The sequence below is a fragment of the Ranitomeya imitator genome, chromosome 10, assembly GCF_032444005.1.
Source record: "Ranitomeya imitator isolate aRanImi1 chromosome 10, aRanImi1.pri, whole genome shotgun sequence".
NCBI classification, from domain to species: Eukaryota; Metazoa; Chordata; class Amphibia; order Anura; family Dendrobatidae; genus Ranitomeya; species Ranitomeya imitator.
In genome coordinates, this window is record NC_091291.1 from 3,206,193 (window position 1) to 3,226,860 (window position 20,668).

General features: G+C 52.4%; 1 protein-coding gene across 4 annotated transcripts in view; it reads left to right on the forward strand.

The window, feature by feature from the left end:
* The window catches only part of PLEKHM2 (pleckstrin homology and RUN domain containing M2), a 62,913-nt gene extending 52,100 nt beyond the window's left edge, over window positions 1-10,813 (forward strand). For all 4 annotated transcript variants that reach the window (XM_069742623.1, XM_069742625.1, XM_069742624.1 and 1 more), the window contains 6 exons: window positions 51-241; window positions 328-393; window positions 471-630; window positions 9,056-9,235; window positions 9,567-9,683; window positions 10,325-10,813. In XM_069742623.1, the coding sequence (XP_069598724.1) occupies window positions 51-241; window positions 328-393; window positions 471-630; window positions 9,056-9,235; window positions 9,567-9,683; window positions 10,325-10,459 (849 nt within the window). In that variant the 3' untranslated portion in view covers window positions 10,460-10,813. The remainder of the gene's footprint in view (window positions 1-50; window positions 242-327; window positions 394-470; window positions 631-9,055; window positions 9,236-9,566; window positions 9,684-10,324) is intronic.
* The last annotated feature ends 9,855 nt before the right edge of the window (window positions 10,814-20,668 follow it).

Consider the following 20,668-nt stretch of genomic DNA (forward strand, 5'->3'; position numbering starts at 1 on the left):
CTCTAGAGCTCTGCTTGCTGTCAGTGACTGAGTCTTGTGTGTCCTTTCAGGCTTCGGATGTGGTGATGCTCTACTATGGCCTTGTGCACTGGGAGGATTCCGTCGATGAAGCTATGGGACCTTCTGTCCCCACGTCTTCATCCAGAGACCAGGCCGTGTCCAAGGAAGGCGTCCTCCATTACAAGGCAAGCACGTCCTACCTGGGCAGGGAGACCTGGAAGACATGTTACGTGGTGCTCAGGTGAGGGGTCAGGGCGTGCCGGAGGGCGGGTTATGCTGTGTGTCCTCCATCTTTTCCCCGGCTGACCTATGACCCTTGCCTTTCAGTAATGGAATCTTATACCAGTACCCGGACCGGACAGACGTCATCCCCCTGCTGTCCATCAATCTGGGGTAAGTCTCAGCTGCTGCGCTCTTCTTATGTTGTCCTTGTCTTTTATGATGATGACTAAGAAATCTGCACTCTGCAGAGGCGAGCAGTGCGGAGGATGCCGAAGGGCCAACACCACCGAGAGAGCCCACTCGTTCCAGGTGATCCTTGCCGATCAGCCATCCTTGGAACTGAGTGCTGCCAACGAAGAGGAAATGGCGGAGTGGATGTTACACCTGTGCCAAGCCGTGTCTAAGGGGGTGAGTATAAAGGGGCTACGGCCTACCCCGTAAATCACGCCGTACATCACCTGTGATCACCAGAGAAAACCAAAGAATCAACACTGTACCTCAGAGCTGCACTCACTATTCTGCTGGTGCAGTCACTGTGTACATACATTACATTACTGATCCTGAGTTACCTCCTGAATTATACCCCAGAGCTGCACTCACTATTCTGCTGGTGCAGTCACTGTTGACATACATTACATTACTGATCCTGAGCTACATCCTGTATTATCCTCCAGAGCTGCACTCACTATTCTGGTGCAGTCACTGTGTACATACATTACATTACTGATCCTGAGTTACATCATGTATTATACCCCAGAGCTGCACTCACTATTCTGCTGGTGCAGTCACTGTGTACATACATTACATTACTGATCCTGAGTTACCTCCTGTATTATACCCCAGAGCTGCACTCACTATTCTGCTGGTGCAGTCACTGTGTACATACATTACATTACTGATCCTGAGTTACATCATGTATTATACCCCAGAGCTGCACTCACTATTCTGCTGGTGCAGTCACTGTGTACATACATTACATTACTGATCCTGAGTTACCTCCTGTATTATACCCCAGAGCTGCACTCACTATGCTGCTGGTGCAGTCACTGTGTACATACATTACATTACTGATCCTGAGTTACATCCTGTATTATACTCCAGAGCTGCCCTCACTATTCTGCTGGTGCAGTCACTGTGTACATACATTACATTACTGATCCTGAGTTACCTCCTGAATTATACCCCAGAGCTGCACTCACTATTCTGCTGGTGCAGTCACTGTGTACATACATTACATTACTGATCCTGAGTTACCTCCTGAATTATACCCCAGAGCTGCACTCACTATTCTGCTGGTGCAGTCACTGTGTACATACATTACATTACTGATCTTGAGTTACATCCTGCATTATACTCCAGAGCTGCACCCACTATTCTGCTGGTGCAGTCACTGTGTACATACATTACATTACTGATCCTGAGTTACGTCCTGCATTATATTCCAGAGCTGCACTCCCTATTCTGCTGGTGCAGTCACTGTGTACATACATTACATTACTGATCCTGAGTTACATACTGTATTATACCCCAGAGCTGCACTCACTATTCTGCTGGTGCAGTCACTGTGTGCATACATTACATTACTGATCTTGAGTTACATCCTGCATTATACTCCAGAGCTGCACCAACTATTCTGCTGGTGCAGTCACTGTGTACATACATTACTGATCCTGAGTTACGTCCTGTATTATACCCCAGAGCTGCACTCACTATTCTGCTGGTGCAGTCACTGTGTACATATATTACATTACTGATCCTGAGTTACCTCCTGTATTATACCCCAGAGCTGCACTCACTATTCTGCTGGTGCAGTCACTGTGTACATATATTACATTACTGATCCTGAGTTACCTCCTGTATTATACCCCAGAGCTGCACTCACTATTCTGCTGGTGCAGTCACTGTGTACATGCATTACATTACTGATCCTGAGTTACATCCTGTATTATACCCCAGAGCTGCACTCACTATTCTGCTGGTGCAGTCACTGTGTACATACATTACATTACTGATCCTGAGTTACATCCTGTATTATACCCCAGAGCTGCACTCACTATTCTGCTGGTGCAGTCACTGTGTGCATACATTACATTACTGATCTTGAGTTACATCCTGCATTATACTCCAGAGCTGCACTCACTATTCTGCTGGTGCAGTCACTGTGTACATACATTACTGATCCTGAGTTACGTCCTGTATTATACCCCAGAGCTGCACTCACTATTCTGCTGGTGCAGTCACTGTGTACATACATTACATTACTGATCCTGAGTTACCTCCTGTATTATACCCCAGAGCTGCACTCACTATTCTGCTGGTGCAGTCACTGTGTACATACATTACATTACTGATCCTGAGTTACCTCCTGTATTATACCCCAGAGCTGCACTCACTATTCTGCTGGTGCAGTCACTGTGTGCATACATTACATTACTGATCCTGAGTTACATCCTGTATTATACTCCAGAGCTGCCCTCACTATTCTGCTGGTGCAGTCACTGTGTACATACATTACATTACTGATCCTGAGTTACCTCCTGAATTATACCCCAGAGCTGCACTCACTATTCTGCTGGTGCAGTCACTGTGTACATACATTACTGATCCTGAGCTACATCCTGTATTATCCTCCAGAGCTGCACTCACTATTCTGGTGCAGTCACTGTTTACATACATTACATTACTGATCCTGAGTTACCTCCTGTATTATACCCCAGAGCTGCACTCACTATTCTGCTGGTGCAGTCACTGTGTACATACATTACATTACTGATCCTGAGTTACATCCTGTATTATACTCCAGAGCTGCCCTCACTATTCTGCTGGTGCAGTCACTGTGTACATACATTACATTACTGATCCTGAGTTACCTCCTGAATTATACCCCAGAGCTGCACTCACTATTCTGCTGGTGCAGTCACTATGTACATACATTACATTACTGATCCTGAGCTACATCCTGTATTATACCCCAGAGCTGCACTCACTATTCTGCTGGTGCAGTCACTGTGTACGTACATTACATTACTGATCCTGAGTTACCTCCTGTATCATACCCCAGAGCTGCACTCACTATTCTGCTGGTGCAGTCACTGTGTACATGCATTACATTACTGATCCTGAGTTACATCCTGTATTATACCCCAGAGCTGCACTCACTATTCTGCTGGAGCAGTCACTGTGTACATACATTACATTACTGATCCTGAGTTACCTCCTGTATCATACCCCAGAGCTGCACTCACTATTCTGCTGGTGCAGTCACTGTGTACATGCATTACATTACTGATCCTGAGTTACATCCTGTATTATACCCCAGAGCTGCACTCACTATTCTGCTGGAGCAGTCACTGTGTACATACATTACATTACTGATCCTGAGTTACCTCCTGTATTATACTCCAGAGCTGCACTCACTATTCTGCTGGTGCAGTCACTGTGTACATACATTACATTACTGATCCTGAGTTACATCCTGCATTATACTCCAGAGCTGCACTCACTATTCTGCTGGTGCAGTCACTGTGTACATACATTACATTACTGATCCTGAGTTACATCCTGCATTATACTCCAGAGCTGCACTCACTATTCTGCTGGTGCAGTCACTGTGTACATACATTACTGATCCTGAGTTACCTCCTGTATTATACTCCAGAGCTGCACTCACTATTCTGCTGGTGCAGTCACTGTGTACATACATTACATTACTGATCCTGAGTTACATCCTGTATTATACCCCAGAGCTGCACTCACTATTCTGCTGGTGCAGTCACTGTGTACATACATTACATTACCGATCCTGAATTACCTCCTGTATTATACCCCAGAGCTGCACTCACTATTCTGCTGGTGCAGTCACTGTGTACATACATTACTGATCCTGAGTTACCTCCTGTATTATACCCCAGAGCTGCACTCACTATTCTGCTGGTGCAGTCACTGTGTACATACATTACTGATCCTGAGTTACATCCTGTATTATACCCCAGAGCTGCACTCACTATTCTGCTGGTGCAGTCACTGTGTACATACATTACATTACTGATCCTGAGTTACCTCCTGTATTATACCCCAGAGCTGCACTCACTATTCTGCTGGTGCAGTCACTGTGTACATACATTACATTACTGATCCTGAGTTACATCCTGTATTATACTCCAGAGCTGCCCTCACTATTCTGCTGGTGCAGTCACTGTGTACATACATTACATTACTGATCCTGAGTTACCTCCTGAATTATACCCCAGAGCTGCACTCACTATTCTGCTGGTGCAGTCACTGTTGACATACATTACATTACTGATCCTGAGCTACATCCTGTATTATCCTCCAGAGCTGCACTCACTATTCTGGTGCAGTCACTGTGTACATACATTACATTACTGATCCTGAGTTACATCATGTATTATACCCCAGAGCTGCACTCACTATTCTGCTGGTGCAGTCACTGTGTACATACATTACATTACTGATCCTGAGTTACCTCCTGTATTATACCCCAGAGCTGCACTCACTATTCTGCTGGTGCAGTCACTGTGTACATTTATTACATTACTGATCCTGAGTTACCTCCTGTATTATACTCCAGAGCTGCACTCACTATTCTGCTGGTGCAGTCACTGTGTACATACATTACATTACTGATCCTGAGCTACATCCTGTATTATCCTCCAGAGCTGCACTCACTATTCTGGTGCAGTCACTGTTTACATACATTACATTACTGATCTTGAGTTACCTCCTGTATTATACCCCAGATCTGCACTCACTATTCTGCTGGTGCAGTCACTGTGTACATACATTACATTACTGATCCTGAGTTTCCTCCTGTATTATACCCCAGAGCTGCACTCACTATTCTGCTGGTGCAGTCACTGTGTACATACATTACATTACTGATCCTGAGTTACATCCTGTATTATACTCCAGAGCTGCCCTCACTATTCTGCTGGTGCAGTCACTGTGTACATACATTACATTACTGATCCTGAGTTACCTCCTGTATTATACCCCAGAGCTGCACTCACTATTCTGCTGGTGCAGTCACTGTGTACATACATTACATTACTGATCCTGAGTTACCTCCTGTATTATACCCCAGAGCTGCACTCACTATTCTGCTGGTGCAGTCACTGTGTACATACATTACATTACTGATCCTGAGTTACATCCTGTATTATACTCCAGAGCTGCCCTCACTATTCTGCTGGTGCAGTCACTGTGTACATACATTACATTACTGATCCTGAGTTACCTCCTGAATTATACCCCAGAGCTGCACTCACTATTCTGCTGGTGCAGTCACTGTGTACATGCATTACATTACTGATCCTGAGTTACCTCCTGAATTATACCCCAGAGCTGCACTCACTATTCTGCTGGTGCAGTCACTGTGTACATGCATTACATTACTGATCCTGAGTTACCTCCTGTATTATACCCCAGAGCTGCACTCACTATTCTGCTGGTGCAGTCACTGTTGACATACATTACATTACTGATCCTGAGCTACATCCTGTATTATCCTCCAGAGCTGCACTCACTATTCTGGTGCAGTCACTTTGTACATACATTACATTACTGATCCTGAGTTACATCATGTATTATACCCCAGAGCTGCACTCACTATTCTGCTGGTGCAGTCACTGTGTACATACATTACATTACTGATCCTGAGTTACCTCCTGTATTATACCCCAGAGCTGCACTCACTATTCTGCTGGTGCAGTCACTGTGTACATACATTACTGATCCTGAGTTACATCCTGTATTATACCCCAGAGCTGCACTCACTATTCTGCTGGTGCAGTCACTGTGTACATACATTACATTACTGATCCTGAGTTACCTCCTGTATTATACCCCAGAGCTGCACTCACTATTCTGCTGGTGCAGTCACTGTGTACATACATTACTGATCCTGAGTTACATCCTGTATTATACCCCAGAGCTGCACTCACTATTCTGCTGGTGCAGTCACTGTGTACATACATTACATTACTGATCCTGAGTTACATCCTGTATTATACCCCAGAGCTGCACTCACTATTCTGCTGATGCAGTCACTGTGTACATACATTACATTACTGATCCTGAGTTACATCCTGTATTATACCCCAGAGCTGCACTCACTATTCTGCTGGTGCAGTCACTGTGTACATACATTACTGATCCTTAGTTACATCCTGTATTATACTCCAGAGCTGCACTCACTATTCTGCTGGTGCAGTCACTGTGTACATACATTACATTACTGATCCTGAGTTACATCCTGTATTATACCCCAGAGCTGCACTCACTATTCTGCTGATGCCGTCACTGTGTACATACATTACATTACTGATCCTGAGTTACATCCTGTATTATACCCCAGAGCTGCACTCACTATTTTGCTGGTGCAGTCACTGTGTACATACATTACATTACTGATCCTGAGTTACCTCCTGTATTATACTCCAGAGCTGCACTCACTATTCTGCTGGTGCAGTGACTGTGTACATACATTACATTACTGATCCTGAGTTACATCCGGTATTATACCCCAGAGCTGCACTCACTATTCTGCTGGTGCAGTCACTGTTTACATACATTACTGATCCTGAGTTACATCCTGTATTATACCCCAGAGCTGCACTCACTATTCTGCTGGTGCAGTCACTGTGTACATACATTACATTACTGATCCTGAGTTACATCCTGTATTATACACCAGAGCTGCACTCACTATTCTGCTGGTGCAGTCACTGTGTACATACATTACATTACTGATCCTGAGTTACATCCTGTATTATACCCCAGAGCTGCACTCACTATTCTGCTGGTGCAGTCACTGTGTACATACATTACATTACTGATCCTGAGTTACCTCCTGTATTATACCCCAGAGCTGCACTCACTATTCTGCTGGTGCAGTCACTGTGTACATACATTACATTACTGATCCTGAGTTACCTCCTGTATTATACTCCAGAGCTGCACTCACTATTCTGCTGGTGCAGTCACTGTGTACATACATTACATTACTGATCCTGAGTTACATCCTGTATTATACTCCAGAGCTGCACTCACTATTCTGCTGGTGCAGTCACTGTGTACATACATTACATTACTGATACTGAGTCACCTCCTGTATTATACCCCAGAGCTGCACTCACTATTCTGCTGGTGCAGTCACTGTGTACATACATTACATTACTGATCCTGAGTTACATCCTGTATTATACTCCAGAGCTGCACTCACTATTCTGCTGGTGCAGTCACTGTGTACATACAGTACATTACTGATCCTGAGTTACCTCCTGTATTATACCCCAGAGCTGCACTCACTATTCTGTTGGTGCAGTCACTGTGTACATACATTACATTACTGATCCTGAGTTACCTCCTGTATTATACCCCAGAGCTGCACTCACTATTCTGCTGGTGCAGTCACTGTGTACATACATTACTGATCCTGAGTTACATCCTGTATTATACCCCAGAGCTGCACTCACTATTCTGCTGGTGCAGTCACTGTGTACATACATTACTGATCCTGAGTTACCTCCTGTATTATACCCCAGAGCTGCACTCACTATTCTGCTGGTGCAGTCACTGTGTACATACATTACATTACTGATCCTGAGTTACATCCTGTATTATACCCCAGAGCTGCGCTCACTATTCTGCTGGTGCAGTCACTGTGTACATACATTACATTACTGATCGTGAGTTACATCCTGTATTATACCCCAGAGCTGCACTCACTATTCTGCTGGTGCAGTCACTGTGTACATACATTACATTACTGATCCTGAGTTACATCCTGTATTATACCCCAGAGCTGCACTCACTATTCTGCTGGTGCAGTCACTGTGTACATACATTACATTACTGATCCTGAGTTACCTCCTGTATTATACTCCAGAGCTGCACTCACTATTCTGCTGGTGCAGTGACTGTGTACATACATTACATTACTGATCCTGAGTTACATCCGGTATTATACCCCAGAGCTGCACTCACTATTCTGCTGGTGCAGTCACTGTGTACATACATTACTGATCCTGAGTTACATCCTGTATTATACCCCAGAGCTGCACTCACTATTCTGCTGGTGCAGTCACTGTGTACATACATTACATTACTGATCCTGAGTTACATCCTGTATTATACACCAGAGCTGCACTCACTATTCTGCTGGTGCAGTCACTGTGTACATACATTACATTACTGATCCTGAGTTACATCCTGTATTATACCCCAGAGCTGCACTCACTATTCTGCTGGTGCAGTCACTGTGTACATACATTACTGATCCTGAGTTACCTCCTGTATTATACCCCAGAGCTGCACTCACTATTCTGCTGGTGCAGTCACTGTGTACATACATTACATTACTGATCCTGAGTTACATCCTGTATTATACCCCAGAGCTGCGCTCACTATTCTGCTGGTGCAGTCACTGTGTACATACATTACATTACTGATCGTGAGTTACATCCTGTATTATACCCCAGAGCTGCACTCACTATTCTGCTGGTGCAGTCACTGTGTACATACATTACATTACTGATCCTGAGTTACATCCTGTATTATACCCCAGAGCTGCACTCACTATTCTGCTGGTGCAGTCACTGTGTACATACATTACTGATCCTGAGTTACATCCTGTATTATACTCCAGAGCTGCACTCACAATTCTGCTGGTGCAGTCACTGTGTACATACATTACATTACTGGTCCTGAGTTACCTCCTGTATTATACTCCAGAGCTGCACTCACTATTCTGCTGGGGTAGATACAGGGGTGCACTTAGTTTCCTGGCTCATGTGCCTGTTCCTGTCCTCAGGTGACTCCTCAGGGCGATGTGCCGTCCCCGTGCCTCCCATGCTGCTTGGTGCAGACAGCAGACAAGCTCATCACCTGCCACCAGGACTGTCAGACGAGTTTCTTCCGAGCGCTCGGCGTCACTGAGTTAATGGACTTGTGTTGTGTGAGCAGCGTGGACGGGAAGGAGTACTGTGTACTGGTGAGTGTTCGTTACAGTGTGACCCCACGGGAGGAGCCACTCTGCAGCTTTCTAGCTCCGTCACAATTTTCAGATCTCTTTGCTGTCGGTGAACGAGAACGTTTTATTTTACAACCATGAGCTGGAAATGTGTGCAGACGGTGATAGTGCTCACAGCTGAGGACTCGTCACAAGGTATCTGTGCAGGAAAGCCTGGGATATTTTACCTTACACTGGCACATTGTGACAAGCTGTCAGCTGTGAGAACTGCTGCCTGTGTCCTGTGGATGTTCATGACTGAGTGGTTACAGAGCGCTTTGTTGCAGTGTGTCAGCGCTGTTGTTTCCTGCAGGAGTTCACACAGGAGCGGAGTCGCTGCCCACCTCCCTGGGTGCTGTACTTCAGCGGCCCCCCGGAGCTCGAGCGTTTCCTCTCCTCTGTGAGGGCAGCGTGGAAATCCATCTACCAGGTGGGTGTCGCTGGCCGCGTGGTGGTTCTGGCCCCGGGTGCCTAACCCCCCCCCCGCTCTCTGCGCCTCGGGTCCCCCCTCCTGCTCTCTGCACCCCGGGTCCCCCCCCCCCTCCCCGCTCTCTGCCCCTCGGGTCCCCCCTCCTGCTCTCTGCACCCCGGGTCCCCCCTCCTGCTCTCTGCACCCCGGGTCCCCCCCCCCCCCCCCTCCCCGCTCTCTGCCCCTCGGGTCCCCCCTCCTGCTCTCTGCACCCCGGGTCCCCCCTCCTGCTCTCTGCACCCCGGGTCCCCCCCCCCCCCCCCTCCCCGCTCTCTGCCCCTCGGGTCCCCCCCCCCCGCTCTCTCTCTTCGCCTCGGGTCCCCCCTCCTGCTCTCTGCACCCCGGGTCCCCCCCCCCCCCCCCGGCTCTCTGCCCCTCGGGTCCCCCCCCCGCTCTCTGCACCCCGGGTCCCCCCCCTCCCTTCCGCGCTCTGCGCCCCGGGTCCCCCCTCCCTGCACCCCGGGTCCCCCCCTGCACTCAGTGCCTCGGTTCCCTCCTGCCCTCTGCACCCCTGGTCCCCCTCCCTGCGCCCCAGGTCCCCCCCGCCCCCCTGCACTCTGCGCCCACATGGCCCCAGTCTGATGCCGCGCTCTCCATTTCAGGTGGACCTTCCCCACACCCTGATCCCGCAGCCGGCGGTGAAGAAGTGTGAGGACGCGCTGTCCCTGATCCACAGCAGCTGGCAGCGCAGTGACAGCCTGTGCCGCGGCCGCGCCTCCCGGGATCCCTGGTGCTGATAACTGTGCCGCTCTCCGTGTATCTATGTACATATAGGACCATGTATAGGCGGCTCTGCCTCCGGGCATATTAACCCTACCATTGCTGCTACTAACCCATCTGCCTGGCACCGTATGTACCCGCTGCTCAGTGTATCGGAGGGCGGCGCGGCTTGGATGTGCCCTGCCCTGGTAATGGTGGAAGGTGCGGACCCGCCACACCGTGGGCATCGTCCTGGACACTGTGGACGGTTATGGTTGTGCCCTAACACATTGCTGCTTTTAGATTTTACAGATTTTTTATTAATGGCGTCACTCCCATCTCTGAGTTGGGTGGGGGCGGTGACGTTCTTGGGCTGGGGGGGCGCTGCTCTCGTTCGGGGGCTGGTGGGGGGCTCCGCTCTCATTCGGGAGCTGGTGGGGGGCTCCGCTCTCGTTCGGGGGCTGGTGGGGGGCTCCGCTCTCGTTCAGGGCTGGTGGGGGGCGCCGCTCTCGTTCAGGGCTGGTGGGGGGCTCCGCTCTCGTTCGGGGGCTGGTGGGGGGCTCCGCTCTTGTTCGGGGGCTGGTTGGGGGCACTGCTCTCGTTCGGGAGCTGGTGGGGGGCACTGCTCATTCGGGGGGCGCCGCTCTCATTCAGGGCTGGTGGGGGGCGCCGCTCTCGTTCAGGGCTGGTGGGGGGCTCCGCTCTCGTTCGGGGGCTGGTGGGGGGCGCCGCTCTCGTCCGGGGGCTGGTGGGGGGCTCCGCTCTCGTTCGGGGGCTGGTGGAGGGCTCCGCTCTCGTTCAGGGCTGGTGGGGGGCTCCGCTCTCGTTCGGGGGCTGGTGGGGGGCTCCGCTCTTGTTCGGGGGCTGGTTGGGGGCGCTGCTCTCGTTCGGGAGCTGGTGGGGGGCACTGCTCATTCGGGGGGCGCCGCTCTCATTCAGGGCTGGTGGGGGGGCGCCGCTCTCGTTCAGGGCTGGTGGGGGGCTCCGCTCTCGTTCGGGGGCTGGTGGGGGGCGCCGCTCTCGTCCGGGGGCTGGTGGGGGGCTCCGCTCTCGTCCGGGGGCTGGTTGGGGGCGCTGCTCTCATTCGGGAGCTGGTGGGGGGCGCTGCTCATTCAGGGGGCGCCGCTCTCGTTCAGGGCTGGTGGGGGGGCGCCGCTCTCGTTCGGGGGCTGGTTGGGGGCTCCGCTGTCGTTCGGGGGCTGGTTGGGGGCTCCGCTCTCGTTCAGGGCTGGTGGGGGGGCGCCGCTCTCGTTCGGGGGCTGGTGGGGGGCGCCGCTCTCGTTGGGGGGGCGCCGCTCTCGTTCGGGGGCTGGTTGGGGGGCGCCGCTCTCGTTCAGGGCTGGTGGGGGGGCACCGCTCTCGTTCAGGGCTGGTGGGGGGGCGCCGCTCTCGTTCAGGGCTGGTGGGGGGGTGCCGCTCTCGTTCGGGGGCTGGGGGCCTGACTTCCATATTGTGCCTTCTCTCTTCGGGACCAATTTCCTCATGTCCCGCAGAAATTACAGGACAATCTGCTGTCCCCAAATCCTGTCCTGGTGTCATGCGCTGATGGGCTGTTACTCTGTGTCAGTGCAGATAAAAAGCTTCTGTCTGCAGATAGAGGATTTTCTGCACTGGATACAATTGTAACGACCCCTCCGCTCCGAGGAGTGTGGGACCAGGACCTACGTCTGCGTGTGACCAGTGATTGGTTTTATTTCTTGACAGCAAGCAGAAATCTTACGTGATCGAGACAGAAGTCAGATAATGATGACTGACAGGAGGATAAAGCTGATATCTACAGCGGACGCCTGCGCCGCCCAAGCCTGACTGCCGCTGCAGGTGCTGGCCCTGATGCCGCACCATATGTGAGACTGTAATCCGGTCAGTGCGTCCCTGGGTGAGTCCTGCAGGCTCGCCGCCCGGTCAGTCGGGTGGGTCCTGTCGTCCCACCTCCAGGCTGTCTGGCCGGTCTGTCAGTGGATGGTCCCCTGGGCTGGTCAGTTATTTCCCCAGGCTCTAAGGCCGGTCTGTCGGTGGGTCCCCTGGATCTGTCGGTGGGTCCCCTGGATCGGTCGGTGAATACCCTGGTTTGTCACCCAAACCCCCCCCATCCCCCCAGGCCCTCTTCTGGCCGGTCTCTCGGTGGGTCCCCTAGGACGGTCAGTGAATACCCCAGTCTGTAGTTTCCCCAGGCTCTCGGGCCGGTCTGTCGGGGGGGGGGGGGGGGTTAGGGTTCAGTGAATACCCCGGTCTGCAGTTTCCCCAGCCTCTCAGGATGGTCTGTCGGGGGGGGGGGATGGTCAGTGAATACCCCGGTCTGTAGTTTCCCCAGCCTCTCTGGATGGTCTGTCGGGGGGGGATGGTCAGTGAATACCCCGGTCTGTAGTTTCCCCAGCCTCTCTGGATGGTCTGTCGGGGGGGGGGGGGAGGATGGTCAGTGAATACCCCGGTCTGTAGTTTCCCCAGCCTCTCTGGATGGTCTGTTGGGGGGGGATGGTCAGTGAATACCCCGGTCTGCAGTTTCCCCAGGCTCTCGGGATGGTCTGTCGGGGGGGGGATGGTCAGTGAATACCCCGGTCTGTAGTTTCCCCAGCCTCTCGGGCCGGTCTCTCGGTGGGTCCCCTAGGACGGTCAGTGAATACCCCAGTCTGTAGTTTCCCCAGGCTCTCGGGCCGGTCTGTCGGGGGGGGGGGTTAGGGTTCAGTGAATACCCCGGTCTGCAGTTTCCCCAGCCTCTCAGGATGGTCTGTCGGGGGGGGGGGGAGGATGGTCAGTGAATACCCCGGTCTGTAGTTTCCCCAGCCTCTCTGGATGGTCTGTCGGGGGGGGATGGTCAGTGAATACCCCGGTCTGCAGTTTCCCCAGGCTCTCGGGATGGTCTGTCGGGGGGGGATGGTCAGTGAATACCCCGGTCTGTAGTTTCCCCAGCCTCTCGGGCCGGTCTGTCGGTGGGTCCCCTAGGACGGTCAGTGAATACCCCGGTCTGTCGGGGGGGGATTGTCAGTGAATACCCCGGTCTGCAGTTTCCCCAGCCTCTCGGGCCGGTCTGTCGGGGGGGGGGGGATGGTCGGTGAATACCCCGGTCTGCAGTTTCCCCAGGCTCTCGGGATGGTCTGTCCGGGGGGGGGGGGGGGTGGTCAGTGAATACCCCGGTCTGTAGTTTCCCCAGCCTCTCGGGCCGGTCTGTCGGGGGGGGGGTTGGTCCGTGAATACCCCGGTCTGTAGTTTCCCCAGCCTCTCGGGCCGGTCTGTCGGTGGGTCCCCTAGGACGGTCAGTGAATACCCCGGTCTGCAGTTTCCCCAGCCTCTCGGGATGGTCTGTCGGGGGGGGGATGGTCAGTGAATACCCCGGTCTGTAGTTTCCCCAGGCTCTCTGGATGGTCTGTCCGGGGGGGGGGGGGGGGGGGGGTCAGTGAATACCCCGGTCTGTAGTTTCCCCAGCCTCTCGGGCCGGTCTGTCGGTGGGTCCCCTAGGACGGTCAGTGAATACCCCGGTCTGTCGGGGGGGATGGTCAGTGAATACCCCGGTCTGTAGTTTCCCCAGGCTCTCTGGATGGTCTGTCCGGGGGGGGGGGGGGGGGGGGTGGTCAGTGAATACCCCGGTCTGTAGTTTCCCCAGCCTCTCGGGCCGGTCTGTCGGTGGGTCCCCTAGGACGGTCAGTGAATACCCCGGTCTGCAGTTTCCCCAGCCTCTCGGGCCGGTCTGTCGGGGGGGGGGATGGTCGGTGAATACCCCGGTCTGCAGTTTCCCCAGGCTCTCGGGATGGTCTGTCCGGGGAGGGGGGGGGGTGGTGGTCAGTGAATACCCCGGTCTGCAGTTTCCCCAGCTTCTCGGGCCGGTCTGTCGGGAGGGGGGGGATATGGTCAGTGAATACCCCGGTCTGTAGTTTCCCCAGCCTCTTGGGCCGGTCTGTCGGTGGGTCCCCTAGGACGGTCAGTGAATACCCCGGTCTGCAGTTTCCCCAGCCTCTCGGGCCGGTCTGTCGGTGGGTCCTCTAGGGCGGTCAGTGAATACCCCGGTCTGTCGGGGGGGGGATGGTCAGTGAATACCCCGGTCTGCAGTTTCCCCAGCCTCTCTCGGGATGGTCTGTCGGGGGGTGCCCTAGGACGGTCAGTGAATACCCCGGTCTGTAGTTTCCCCAGCCTCTCGGGCCGGTCTGTCGGTGGGTCCCCTAGGACGGTCAGTGAATACCCCGGTCTGCAGTTTCCCCAGCCTCTCGGGCCGGTCTGTCGGTGGGTCCTCTAGGGCGGTCAGTGAATACCCCGGTCTGTCGGGGGGGGATGGTCAGTGAATACCCCGGTCTGCAGTTTCCCCAGCCTCTCTCGGGATGGTCTGTCGGGGGGTGCCCTAGGACGGTCAGTGAATACCCCGGTCTGTAGTTTCCCCAGCCTCTCGGGCCGGTCTGTCGGTGGGTCCCCTAGGACGGTCAGTGAATACCCCGGTCTGTAGTTTCCCCAGCCTCTCGGGCCGGTCTCTCGGTGGGTCCCCTAGGACAGTCAGTGAATACCCCGGTCTGCAGTTTCCCCAGCCTCTCGGGCCGGTCTGTCAGTCGTATTGCAGCCTTAATCTGGGCCCGGCTTCTCCGCTGTGGGGCTGTTGCGCAGACGTGGCGGCTCTGTGCTGCCTCCATGGATTTTCCTTCCTCAGCATTACTTGCATGGTGTCTTGTCTGCATGAATCTGGGTCGTCCTCTGCACCTTTATTTAACCCTTTGCACTAAGTGATGGCGGCTCAGGCAAGTGGGTGGAGATTTTTAATAATATTTAGGATGGTCGCTGGGGAAGGTCTATGCCTGGCGCCATCGTCCTGATCTGAGCGCTCCCCGCATCCCAGTATTACTGGTTTTATCTCCAGGGAAGCGGATTTTGTTTTCTTTCCTGCTTTGCACATTTATGGCCTCAGTCCTGCAGTTACGGACCCCTGCGATGTCCACTCGGTGACAGCTCCGGACGCTGGTGGCCTGTGACGCTGTGTATTTATTCCTCATCCTCTGACCCTCGCTTGTCTCTGGATTGTCAGCACCCATCTTACGATCCCGCTGCTCCTCTCCGGGACCTCGGTATGGCGAGGTGTTGGCACCTGCAGGGTGAAGACTGGGCAGCTGCTTGTCACACTCACAGCTCTGCTTCATTCTGCCGTTATGTCTCCAGCAGTGTCTGTAGATAACACTAAACCATCACAGCGGTGGCCATGTGTAAATAAACTGCTCCAATACTTCTATACCGCGCCTCCGTCATGTCTGTACAGCCACCAACTGAACACAAGACCAAAGACGTACATTCCCCCACTCGGTATAATGTCCCCATGGTACATCCCCCCCCCCCCCCACACACACAGTATAATGTCCCCACAGTACATTCCCCCACACACAGTATTATGTCCCCACAGTACATTCCCCCACACACAGTATGATGTCCCCACAATACATCCCCCCCACACAGTATGATGTCCCTACAGTACATTCCTCCCCCCACAGTATGATGTCCCTACAGTACATTCACCCACACACAGTATGATGTCTCCACAGTACATTCCCCCACACAGTATGATGTCCCCACAGTATGATGTCCCTACAGTACATTCACCCACACACAGTATGATGCCCCCACAGTACATTCAGCCCACACAGTATGATGCCCCCACAGTACATTCCCCCCCACACAGTATGATGCCCCCACAGTACATTCAGCCCACACAGTATGATGTCCCCACAGTACATTTCCCCACACAGTATGATGTCCCCACAGTACATTCCCCCCACACAGTATGATGCCCCCACAGTACATTCAGCCCACACAGTATGATGTCCCCACAGTACATTCCCCCCCACACAGTATGATGTCCCCACAGTACATTCCCCCACAAACAGTATGATGTCCCCACAGTACATTCCCCCACACACAGTATGATGTCCCCACAGTACATTCCCCCACACACAGTATGATGTCCCCACAGTACATTCCCCACACACAGTATGATTTCCCCACAGTACATTCCCCCACACACAGTATGATGTCCCCACAGTACATTCCCCCCACACAGTATGATTTCCCCACAGTACATTCCCCCACACACAGTATGATGTCCCCACAGTACATTCCCCCACACAGTATGATGTCCCCACAGTACATTCCACCACACACAGTATGATGTCCCCACAGTACATTCTTCACACAGTATGATGTCCCAACAGTACATTCCCACACACAGTATGATGTCCCCACAGTACATTCCCCACACACAGTATGATGTCCCCACAGTGCATTCCCCCACACACAGTATGATGTCCCCACAGTGCATTCCCCACACACAGTATGATGTCCCCACAGTGCATTCCCCCACACACAGTATGATGTCCCCACAGTGCATTCCCCCACACACAGTATGATGTCCCCACAGTGCATTCCCCACACACAGTATGATGTCCCCACAGTGCATTCCCCCACACACAGTATGATGTCCCCACAGTGCATTCCCCCACACAGTATGATGTCCCCACAGTACATTCCCCCACACACAGAATTATGTCCCCACAGTACATTTCCCCACACAGTATGATGTCCCCACAGTACATTCCCCCCACACAGTAGGATGCCCCCACAGTACATTCAGCCCACACAGTATGATGTCCCCACAGTACATTCCCCCACACACAGTATGATGTCCCCACAGTACATTCCCCCACACAGAATGATGTCCCCACAGTACATTCCCCCACACACAGTATGATGTCCCCACAGTACATTTCCCCACACAGTATGATGTCCCCACAGTACATTCCCCCCACACAGTATGATGCCCCCACAGTACATTCAGCCCACACAGTATGATGTCCCCACAGTACATTCCCCCACACACAGTATGATGTCCCCACAGTACATTCCCCCACACAGTATGATGTCCCCACAGTACATTCCCCCACACACAGTATGATGTCCCCACAGTACATTCCCCCACACACAGTATGATGTCCCCAGAGTACATTCCCCCCACACATTATGATGCCCCCACAGTACATTCAGCCCACACAGTATGATGTCCCCACAGTACATTCCCCCCCACACAGTATGATGTCCCCACAGTACATTCCCCCACACAGTATGATGTCCCCACAGTACATTCCCCCACAAACAGTATGATGTCCCCACAGTACATTCCCCCACACACAGTATGATGTCCCCACAGTACATTCCCCCCACACAGTATGATGCCCCCACAGTACATTCCCCCCACACAGTATGATGCCCCCACAGTACATTCAGCCCACACAGTATGATGTCCCCACAGTACATTCCCCCACACACAGTATGATGTCCCCACAGTGCATTCCCCCACACACAGTATGATGTCCCCACAGTACATTCCCCCACACAGTATGATGTCCCAACAGTACATTCCCACACACACAGTATGATGTCCCCACAGTGCATTCCCCCACACACAGTATGATGTCCCCACAGTGCATTCCCCCACACACAGTATGATGTCCCCACAGTGCATTCCCCCACACAGTATGATGTCCCCACAGTGCATTCCCCCACACACAGTATGATGTCCCCACAGTGCATTCCCCCACACACAGTATGATGTCCCCACAGTACATTCTTCACACAGTATGATGTCCCAACAGTACATTCCCACACACAGTATGATGTCCCCACAGTACATTCCCCACACACAGTATGATGTCCCCACAGTGCATTCCCCCACACACAGTATGATGTCCCCACAGTACATTCCCCCACACAGTATGATGTCCCCCACAGTACATTCTTCACACACAGTATGATGTCCCCACAGTACATTCCCCCCACACAGTATGATGTCCCCACAGTACATTCCCCCACACACAGTATGATGTCCCCACAGTACATTCCCCCACACACAGTATGATGTCCCCACAGTACATTCAGCCCACACAGTATGATGTCCCCACAGTACATTCCCCCACACACAGTATGATGTCCCCACAGTACATTCCCCCACACAGTATGATGTCCCCACAGTACATTCCCCCACACACAGTATGATGTCCCCACAGTACATTTCCCCACACAGTATGATGTCCCCACAGTACATTCCCCACACACAGTATGATGTCCCCACAGTGCATTCCCCCACACACAGTATGATGTCCCCACAGTGCATTCCCCCACACACAGTATGATGCCCCCACAGTACATTCAGCCCACACAGTATGATGTCCCCACAGTACATTCCCACCACACAGTATGATGTCCCCACAGTACATTCCCCCCACACAGTATGATGCCCCCACAGTACATTCCCCCCACAGTATGATGCCCCCACAGTACATTCCCCCACACAGTATGATGTCCCCACAGTACATTCCCCCACACACAATATGATGTCCCCACAGTACATTCTCACACACAGTATGATGTCCCCACAGTACATTCCCCCACACAGTATGATGCCCCCACAGTACATTCAGCCCACACAGTATGATGTCCCCACAGTACATTCCCCCACACACAGTATGATGTCCCCACAGTACATTCCCCCACACAGTATGATGTCCCCACAGTACATTCCCCCACACACAGTATGATGTCCCCACAGTACATTTCCCCACACAGTATGATGTCCCCACAGTACATTCCCCACACACAGTATGATGTCCCCACAGTACATTCCCCCCACACAGTATGATGCCCCCACAGTACATTCCCCCACACACAGTATGATGTCCCCACAGTGCATTCCCCCACACACAGTATGATGTCCCCACAGTACATTCCCCCCACACAGTATGATGCCCCCACAGTACATTCAGCCCACACAGTATGATGTCCCCACAGTACATTCCCACCACACAGTATGATGTCCCCACAGTACATTCCCCCCACACAGTATGATGCCCCCACAGTACATTCCCCCCACAGTATGATGCCCCCACAGTACATTCCCCCACACAGTATGATGTCCCCACAGTACATTCCCCCACACACAATATGATGTCCCCACAGTACATTCTCACACACAGTATGATGCCCCCACAGTACATTCCCCCCACACAGTATGATGTCCCCACAGTACATTCCCCCCACACAGTATGATGCCCCCACAGTACATTCCCCCACACAGTATGATGTCCCCACAGTACATTCCCCCACACACAATATGATGTCCCCACAGTACATTCCTCACACACAGTATGATGTCCCCACAGTACATTCCCCCCACACAGTATGTCCCCACAGTACATTCCTCACACACAGTATGATGTCCCCACAGTACATTCACCCCACACAGTATGATGTCCCCACAGTACATTACTCACACACAGTATGATGTCCCCACAGTACATTCACCCCACACACAGTATGATGCCCCCACAGTACATTCTCACACACAGTATGATGTCCCCACAGTACATTCCCCCCACACACAGTATGATGTCCCCACAGTACATTACCCCCACATGGTATGATGCCCCCACATCAGAGGCAGACAGAAGATGACCTTCTTCCAAGAACAGTGTCTGAGTCCTTTACATCATAATGTCTGTGTCTGAGAGCAGTTTGCTGTACAAGTCGCCCCTATTGGCTCGTCCTGTAACCCCCCTCATGCTCCCATTGTCCTGCTGTGCGGCCTGACTGTGCCTCATTCTCTGCTCACAATGGTGGAGGAGACGTCTGCTGGTTCCCTGATTCCTGAACATGGGCTACGGCTGCCGACATATGGGGCGGTGTCTCTGGATCCAACTGTATGTGTGTAGGTCGGGTGCACCAACATGGAGGCCAGATCATGTACATCAGGAGCGACACCATGAGCGAGGAGAAAATGGCCAATACCGATCAGGGGCGAACAGACCCGAGACAGCGCCGCGTTCTCCTCCTCTGGTGTCTGCGAATTGTAATTTCATAACTTTCAATCGTCCCCGATCCAAAGACACCCCAAGATGTAGGATAAATCACTATGTATCTGTCAGGAGGTGGAGGAGCGATGCTCTGCAGAGAGGTCAGTGGTGTAATAATCTGCAGGATATATCACTGTGTATCTGTCAGGAGGTGGAGGAGCGATGCTCTGCAGAGAGGTCAGTGGTGTAATAATCTGCAGGATATATCACTATGTATCTGTCAGGAGGTAGAGGAGCGATGCTCTGCAGAGAGGTCAGTGGTGTAATAATCTGCAGGATATATTACTATGTATCTGTCAGGAGGTGGAGGAGCGATGCTCTGCAGAGAGGTCAGTGGTGTAATAATCTGCAGGATATATCACTGTATCTGTCAGGAGGTGGAGG